Below are 9,147 nucleotides of genomic sequence, written 5' to 3'. Positions count from 1 at the left end.
CTACCTTGTACACATAAACATGAACAGCCATATCACGAAGCTCCTGGTACACAGCTTTTATGCTGATGTTAATGTCAGAGGAGGGTTGTAACTCTGGAGTAAGCATAGTGTTGGAGACCTTTACACAGTATGCAGCTCAGCACTTGGCAATCCCACTTTGTAACTCTGCAATAATACCACTTGTGAAATCTGTAGGAGGGAAAGAATTTCATACAAGTGACTTTTTGGTGGCTCCAGCGAAACTTGAAGCACTATGGAACAACTTTATTAGCTGACCAACGTGTTTCAGCTTGTGGCCTTTTTCAGGGTCATTACAAAATACAGTTTGTGTTTAAATAAATAAAGAAATCCAAGTGAACCAATCACACATAAACAAGCTGACCAACCAGCATTTAAGGGGGTGGTACTGGCTGACTCTGGACTGAAAATCACTCCACATATCCAAAAGTAGTTCATTCTCAAAGGTCCTAACTAGATCTCTCTTTTTCCTGATGAAGTTAATTTTATCACCTCTTTGACTGGGCTTCATGGCATCAATGCCAATAAAAAATAAAGCTCACCATGAAGCATTCTGGATATTTTGTTTAAAGAGTTTATTTCCTACAGGTATGAATGCAGGTCTATTAATGAGTTTCTGCGAGTTACACTATTTTGCTTTATGTTCTTAATTAGATTTTCAAAGACCTTTAAAAAAAACATCCATCCATCCATCCATTCGCTTCCGCTTATCCTTTCCAGGGTCGCGGGGGTGGGGGTGGGGGTGGGGGCTGGACCCTATCCCAGCTGTCATGAGGCGGGGGTACACCCTGGACAAGGTCGCCAGTCTGTCGCAAGGCTAACACACAAAGACAGACAACCATTCGCACTCACATTCACTCCAGCATTTACACCTATGGGCAATTTAGATTTTTCAATTAACCTATCCCCACTGAAAAACCAAAAAACCAAAAACCTTTTATTGTAATGATAATTGCTGTTAACTAGTTCAAATTTTTTATTATGGAGTTAATAATTTTTTTAAAATCATTTTTTGAAAGTTGAACCAGAGCCAACCAGTCAGCCAGTACAACACGTTCTTGTTCCCAAAGTGTAACATATTACGCTATGTGACAAATCATCGGTATGTTACCCGTTTGGTCACCCAACATATTCCTATGTTATGCGTTAGGAAACAGGAGGAAACATGAGAATCGTTTGGACTCAATCTACACATGTACATTTATTTTACTTTCTCATCATGAATCGCGTTGGAAAACTCTATCTAACACGGGGCGATCGTGGCTCATGAGTTCTGAGTTCGCCTCGTAATCGGCCCCGGCTCGGACAGTCTCGGTCGTTGTGTCCTTGGGCAAGACACATATCGCGCCATTAGCCAGAAGGGCAGATGGCAGAAGACTGACTGCTTCTGTCAGTCTGCCCCAGGGCAGCTGTGGCTACTGTAGCTTACCTCCACCAGCTTGTCTCCAGTGTGTGTGAATGGGTGGATGTGTAAAGCGCTTTGGGGTCTCTAGGCGGGACTAATAAAAGCGCTATACAAATACAGGTCATTTACCATATTTACCATTTAACACAATTATGGTTATGGTTAGGATTAAGGTTAGGTTTAGGGCTGGAAAGCTTCATTCTATGGGATTTCATCTGCAATCCGCCGCGTATCATAGGGACGTGACAAATCGTCAGTATGTTATGTGTCGGTAATAAGAATGCCTTGGCTAGTACCACCCTCTTAAATGCTGATTGGTCAGCTTGTTTCTGTGTGGTTGGTTCACTTGGATTTCTTTATTTATTTAAACACAAACTGTTTAGTATTTTGTAATGACCCTGATGAAGGCCACAAGCCGAAACGCGTTGGTCAGCTAATAAAGTTGTTCCATAGTGCTTTAAGTGTCGCTGGAGTCTTCACGCCACCAGATCTTTGTCCTTCTCAATGCACCTTGGAAGCAGGTGAAGTTGTGCCAGAAATATTTGGACACTGACTTTTTGCAATGGCGGCATCCAATTACAGCTCCATGCTTGAGATCAGTGAGGATTTAAAAAAAAATCTATTGTTTCACAAATGATTTGCACCTAGCTATGATTTGCATAGCTAGGCGCTTGATTTTATACACCTGTATAAAATTCTGGAAACACCCGAATTAATAAATTGAAGCATGTCTCCCCAAAACCTTTGTCCATATACTGTTATAATATTATATTAAGCGTCCCCTCCTGTGTTTATTTAACTCTTTAGTCTTACTTCTTTTGCCTGTTGGCATAGCTAGCTATTTACGTAGATTTAATTAAATCAATCAGACGTGTAGCAGGACTGAGCTCCTAATATTACTCTACAATATGCTGAATCAGTATTCAGGACCAACTTCTGGGGACTTGTGTAGTGAGCTTGCCTAGTTGTGGGATGCTAAACCCCAAACAGTTTAGTTAACTAATTTTCATTGGCCTCAAAGGTAAAACTGTGTTACTATTACAACTGTATCATAACTGCTTATTGCCGTAAGCTGGGCATGCTATCATTCACATCATATACTTAATAATCTCCTTAAATGGTGAGTGTTGATTTCGCTGGTTAGCAGTTCAAAATGTGCAGAAAACCAAAGCTCAGCAGGTCTGCTGCACATAGTTATTGTAGATAAACTATTATTTGACAATTGTTGTTTACTGGATAGGTTTAGCTAACGGTCAATTCCCAGCAGAAAAACAAATGTATACTTTTATATCACAATAACCTTTTACCAATTTCATCGTAAACTGTGTCTATGTTAAGAACATAGAACTGCTGCGTTGAACAATATTCAGGATATTAATTGGGTGATCTGTACACGTTTTCCTTCCCTGAAAGTAAAATAGCCTAGAAGTGTATGAGTTCAGCGAGTCGAGCTTACTGTATCACATCAGATACCACACAGTCACAGAAGAAGAAAAGCAAGAGAAGTTACCATCAGGGTCTTGATCAATAAGGCAAAAACCAAACACACATCATTATCAGACAGTCCTGCCTGTGCTGTGCACTGTGCTCTGCAGTTTAAACCACCTACACAGCTGGCAAAGTACAGCAGACAGTTGTTTGGGTTGATACCGCTGAACTTGATGAATGACACTGTTTCCGGTCATTTAGCACAGTTTATTTGCCATATATTATATTGTAGCATTTTGTAAAAAGCACACGTGTAGATATGCAAGTGTACAATCAGATAATTGGCTCAATAACACATTATAAAAACCAAAAACCATTAGCCACATAAGTGATTTAAATGAAGGATGAAAAGTAAACATCTGAACGTCCCAGTGCACCGAGCTCTGTACTTTGTGTTTATTTTTCCTCTGTTTATTTCTCAAATGAATAAGAACGTGATCAACATCACAAATCATTAAGCAATTCAAAAGTCACCATGTAAACTATACTGACTGCCAGCAAGATGTGTGGGCTGTACATTTTATAAAACAATTACTGTCCGCTATTTTCGGACTTGTTTCTCTTGTCTTGGGTAATTTCATTGGAGAGGCTCATTTCTCGAAATGAAAAAAGCTACAGGGACTTGAGTTTGAGAGAGACCTCTGGCTGACAGCATGATCAGAAAAAAGAAAAAAACAAAACAAAACAGTAGAAACCCTTTCAGCTTGGTCGAGCTTTCGTTTGTTCAGCTACTCAGTTGCTTATCATGCTGTTTCCCCCTGCTCTGTTTACAACGTTTTGCATTTTGATTACTTTACCTGCACAGCAGAGGGGTGTCCACGTTATGAGAAGTCAAGGAAATATGTTTAATAAGATTAACAAATCATGAAATTATTATCTTTAATACTCCTCAAGAGGCAAAGCAGAATGCAGAAAGTCATGCTGAAGTTCAGCCTCCTTTGCTAATTGAGGACATTGAGGGTCAGGTAGGTCAGAAGCTCACTAATCAAAACTGCTGCTCCCCTTTATTTCCACTGAGAAATATTTTCATTTTCATTACCCTGGTTCCAGGATGCTCTGCAGTAAATTAATTGTCTCCTTTGCTTCTTTACCAGTCCCAGCTTCCTCCCACACAGCCTTTCATTTCGTATGAGCAGTTCTGTGATTATGTGCAGCTGACGTACAGTAGTTTGGAGACAGAGCCTCGTGGTGTGCACAGCTCAGTGGTGGTGGGAGTGGGTCTGGGGGCAAGGCAGCACAGGCTTTGAGGGGAGGGCAGCCATTAGGCTGGGTTGGTACAATGCTGGCCCTGGACCTCCCTGCGCCTGAGTGGAGGGCTCCATGCCCACATTGAGGTGCAGTGACAGGTGGGTATGGCAGTAATCCAGAACAGACTGCTCACACCTGTACAATGTCAGAGCACTCAGCTGCCGCGGTACCTAGACAGAAACAGAAAGTAGAGGGAAAGAAGAAACACACGTAAGGGTAAGGCTTTTAAAACAGCTAGAAAAAAATCCTTAGAATATTTGGAATTGGCTTAATTTACTTCATGGTGCCATGGCACAGCTCTGTCATTAATGCAGCCTTGGCCGATAATACAGCATGCGCCCCAAGACCTGAAATCTGTGGCGCTCAAACACCCACTTTCAGGAGTGATTTATATGCAAGATGAAAGCCTTAAGCAAGAGTGCACACATATTTTCTGCCCTCTTTTAAATGGAGTCAAGGCTCCATTTAGAAGAGAGTGCTTATTACATTACAAGCACTTTGCTGATTCAAAGACCCCTCTTCGCTTTACGTGCTACCGCAGTCTGAATTCTGTCAATTAAACGAGATAAAGCTGCATCACAGCCTGTGCAATATTGATATTAATATCCTAATGTATATTCATATATATATATATACACACACACACACACAGTGGGGAGGAATAATTATTTGATCCCCTGCTGAATTTGTAATTGTAAAAACGATCAAAAGAAATAATTTTTATGGTACTTTTATTTTATTTTAATTCAATTCAATTTTATTTATATAGCGCCAAATCACAACAAAAGTCTCCTCAAGGCGCTTCATAGATACAGAGAAAAACCCAACAATCATATGACCCCCTATGAGCAAGCACTTTGGCGACAGTGGGAAGGAAAAACTCCCTTTTAACAGGAAGAAACCTCCGGCAGAACCAGGCTCAGGGAGGGGCGGCCATCTGCTGCGACCGGTTGGGGTGAGAGAAGGAAGACAGGATAAAAGACATGCTGTGGAAGAGAGACAGAGATTAATAACAGATATGATTCAATGCAGAGAGGTCTATTAATACATAGTGAGTGAGAAAGGTGACTGGAAAGGAAAAACTCAATGCATCATGTGAATCCCCGGCAGCCTACGTCTATTGCAGCATAACTAAGGGAGGATTCAGGGTCACCTGGTCCAGCCCTAACTATATGCTTTAGCAAAAAGGAAAGTTTTAAGCCTAATCTTAAAAGTAGAGATAGTGTCTGTCTCCCGAATCTAAACTGGAAGCTGGTTCCACAGAAGAGGGGCCTGAAAACTGAAGGCTCTCCCTCCCTTTCTACTTTTAAATGTTCTAGGAACAACAAGTAGGCCTGCAGAGCGAAAGCGAAGTGCTCTAATAGGGTGATATGGTACTACAAGGTCATTAAGATAAGATGGGGCCTGATTATTTAAGACCTTGTATGTGAGGAGCAGGATTTTGAATTCAATTCTGGATTTAACAGGAAGCGTCAATGAGTGAAATAAGTATTTGATTCCCAACAATCCAACCAAAACTCTCTGACAGATTGGCTCATATGACACTTCAATTACAATCAATCAATAAATTACAGATACTCTTGATCTCAACTCATTATATTTACATCATTTTTGTACAGCATGGCTGTACACAGCGTCACCAACAGCTCCACCATTATGGGTAAAACCAAAGAGCTGTCAAGGATTATAGATTATAGACCTGCACAACACCATCAGCAAGAAGTTTCTTAAGAAGGTGACAACTGTTTGGTGCTATCATAATTCAGTATATATTTATAATAATCAATAATTATTTCCCCCACTGTATGTGATTGTACAGTCTACAGAAACATTCACATAACAACAGAAAGAACACGTGCAGAACAACTTTTCAGCTTTAATACTTCCTCTAAACCTAGAGTCATGTAAACATACATAACACCATATTTTTTTCATTGACTTTCACAATATCCTCAGGAATAAAATCACATTATCAATCATTACAATGTAATCTTTCCTCATGTGTAGGATAAAGAATGGAGAATATATTCAAAGTGCTTGTGAGAAAAATCCCAATTCGCTGTAATCTTAGTTGTGGGCAGTACATCTATTGTAAAATATGCTGCCTTGGATTATTTTATTGGATCACAAAAGGATTTGCTGAAAGCTGATTTGATGCAGAAATGGCTTTCAGATAGGTTCCTCTTTATCTCGTTGGGTCAAGATTCATAGTGCCGTCACCATTCAGACCCTTAAATTTCAAATAACGGCTTTCTAAAGGTTATGTTTTCCTTTTCGGAAACAATACGACTCGGTTTGTTCTCCACTCTAATGGGAAGATTAGTTGAAAACACTCCATTGTCTAATTCAACAGCTGAACTTTGCACACTACATAGAGGACTCGATAAAAAATTCATGAACAACAATGCTCTGAATGCAAAATGAGGTAAATGCGGGGGAACCGGATCTGTGAGTTCTCGGTACAGACTGCCAAAGGGGAAAGGCTACACCGTGAACTTGTTTCTCCAATTATTACAATAGTAAAAGTCAAACACGTAAGCAGTGAAGTGGATATAAATTTTTCCTGGTTAGCTGGTCAAACCAATAGCCCTTTCCTTCTTTGCAGAAGTAATTGGCAGAGCACCCACAACCTTTGCCTCTACAACACTTTCTTGCCTCCTGTGTTTAACTTCACCAGTTAATTCCACATGAAATCCAAAGGTACCATAAAACAAACTGAGCTGCAGTTGCAGAGACTATAAAAGGCTTTCTTGGCCTTTGCGCCTATCCACCAGGGACCTGTACAGATCTGTAATTACAAAATAAATACACCTTTAGAAAGGAATAGTGCTATAATCATATAGGTCTCATCATGTTGTTAACAGCATCAGTAGTTCAGATATCACAAAAAGACCTGAAAGAGAAATGGTAAATGGGCACCATTTACACAGTGCTTCTTCAGTCTTTCTCACTACGCGGTGCTTTACACTACAAGCCACACTCAGCCATTTCCACGCACATTCATGCACTGCTCTCTCACAGACACCTATGAGACTCTGAGGGCTGCTGAGTATCTTGCCCAATGACACTTCGACATACACACTGAGGACCTCGGGATCTTTCAATTAGCGGAGGGCCTGCTCTATCTCCTTCGAGATGCCACAGCCACCCCAAAAGCTTCTTATGACCTCTAAAACAGTTTGAGGCTTGTGAAGGATTTGTGACATTCAATGGGAAATGCAAATAGTTAAAAGAAAAATGCAAACCTAAGCATTGAGAGAGACTCCTCTTTTGTCATACAGATAGAATTATTTATTCACTGTCTACAGTATAATTTTTGGTATGTGTTTGCAAGTCAGTCTTTATACAGAGTTTTAAAGTTGCATCTTTGTGGGCTGGATATAAAATGTACTGATTATTCAAATGGTGTGCAGCGTGGTACAGCAAGTGTGGAGATGCCTCAGTGAAAACCATAGACATAGGTAATTATATGCCACCCAACACATAGGCATATTACAATAAACACATACATTACAACAAACCCACAACAATTTCAAAACAACCACGCTGCATTTGAACCTTTCCCTTGTTATTTATTGCCACCTCCTCAAACACTTTAATCATTTGCAGCCTTTTCCAGCACTTCACTCACACTGTCACCTACTATAGCTTATATAAAGAGCACTCACTAAGTTTCTATTCGTGGGATGAAATGCCAAGAAATCCGACTATGATTTCCATTTCACGGGCTCCATTTTTTTCTATTAAAACCCTCCACAGTATTTTTTCAATGACCATCAGGAATAGCTACAGCTTTCGTCTTGTAAAAAGTAGAAATAAAGCCACACATTAACATGCTATACAGTTCATCTATGAATCCTTATAGTGGGCGTTCTACAGACACTGCACAGTTAAGCTCAGCAGAACCGTTTGTAACTGTTAAACACTCATCATTGAGAATAGTTTTCACTGAAACAGTGAGTGAAGTAGTGAGATGTGACACGTCAAGTAGTGGAGGCTTGGATTTTGCACTTACAGTATGAATCACCCTAATGATTTTTACTGAATATCTTTCACTCTACCCTATATTTTGGCACCCTCTCATATGAACTCTTCAACAAGACTAAGCGGCTGCACGAGCCCATAAAGCGCCATGTGTTAAAACAATGCAAAACATTAAGGCATATATTCTCTCAGGCAGCGGTGAAGCAAGAGAAATTCAATGCAGGATGTCCACTTTGAATAAAATCTGTGACACTGAAAGCTTATCACTAACCATCGTTAGTGATCAAAGTGAAAAATATCTAATCATTTGTGCTCATGGTTGTGAGCTAAAATGAAAAAATGCTACACTAATGCTACACACCTGCTCGGCATATATGTATTTGATTACCCTCTCTGTGCTTTTGCAGGATTAAAACGCACTGTTTATCTGTTTAGTTTATCATGTTAGTTAACATGTATTACTTGGCAGTAAACACAGAGGTTATTGGAGTACTATTACATGTATCTGGCCATAAAGCAATGAAATGGCAAACTGGTAATCTGACCTAATGGTGCAATTAAAGTTTAGAGCGGTCAACAAAGATTTTCCAATCTGTATTTTGGGAAAATTAATGTCTATACCACATATCATGACAACCTATCCAGTATCGTACAGACTGTTCAAAACCAGAAAGAAATCAGGAAATGCTCCTGAGATATTTCAGTCTGAACAAAACAGGTGAAATGACTAACCATGCTGTGAGCCACGCAAACAGCTGTCCTCTAACTCAAAGGTCACTATCTGTGTACAATGTACTGGCGTCTAAATGGGCAGTTTGGCTTTAACTTGTCGTTATGAAATAAATGTTGACTGCAGAGTGAATGGCTACAGCCTAATGCAATCTGGGTTTTAACAGGCTACAGAAGGCTTCAGTCACACAAGCCTGGAGACCATTTGGCAACTGCTTCAGAAACCACCATTTGCTAGGAAAATGTTAGTTTTCCCTGACTGTGAGTGGTTGTTG

At 40.1% G+C, this 9,147-nt stretch overlaps 1 protein-coding gene across 3 annotated transcripts in view; it reads right to left on the bottom strand.

The window, feature by feature from the left end:
- Positions 1–864: 864 nt before the first annotated feature.
- LOC102296583 (leucine-rich repeat transmembrane neuronal protein 4) overlaps positions 865–9,147 on the bottom strand; it is a 61,125-nt gene continuing 52,842 nt past the window's right edge. For 2 of the 3 annotated variants that reach the window (XR_006054623.1, XM_005927008.3), the window contains one exon: positions 4,245–4,329. Coding sequence is in view for 1 of the 3 variants with exons in the window: in XM_005927006.3 (XP_005927068.1) it covers positions 4,111–4,329 (219 nt within the window). In the remaining 2 variants the exon portion in view is untranslated. Of the gene's footprint in view, positions 4,330–9,147 lie in introns of all 3 variants that reach the window. The other variant, XM_005927006.3, reaches the window with a different exon arrangement.

This window comes from Haplochromis burtoni, unplaced genomic scaffold (assembly GCF_018398535.1).
Source record: "Haplochromis burtoni strain Fernald_Lab_line unplaced genomic scaffold, NCSU_Asbu1 Contig_95, whole genome shotgun sequence".
NCBI classification, from domain to species: domain Eukaryota; kingdom Metazoa; phylum Chordata; class Actinopteri; order Cichliformes; family Cichlidae; genus Haplochromis; species Haplochromis burtoni.
The sequence above is the reverse complement of the archived record's forward strand: the minus strand, read 5'-3'. Positions and strand labels throughout refer to the sequence as shown.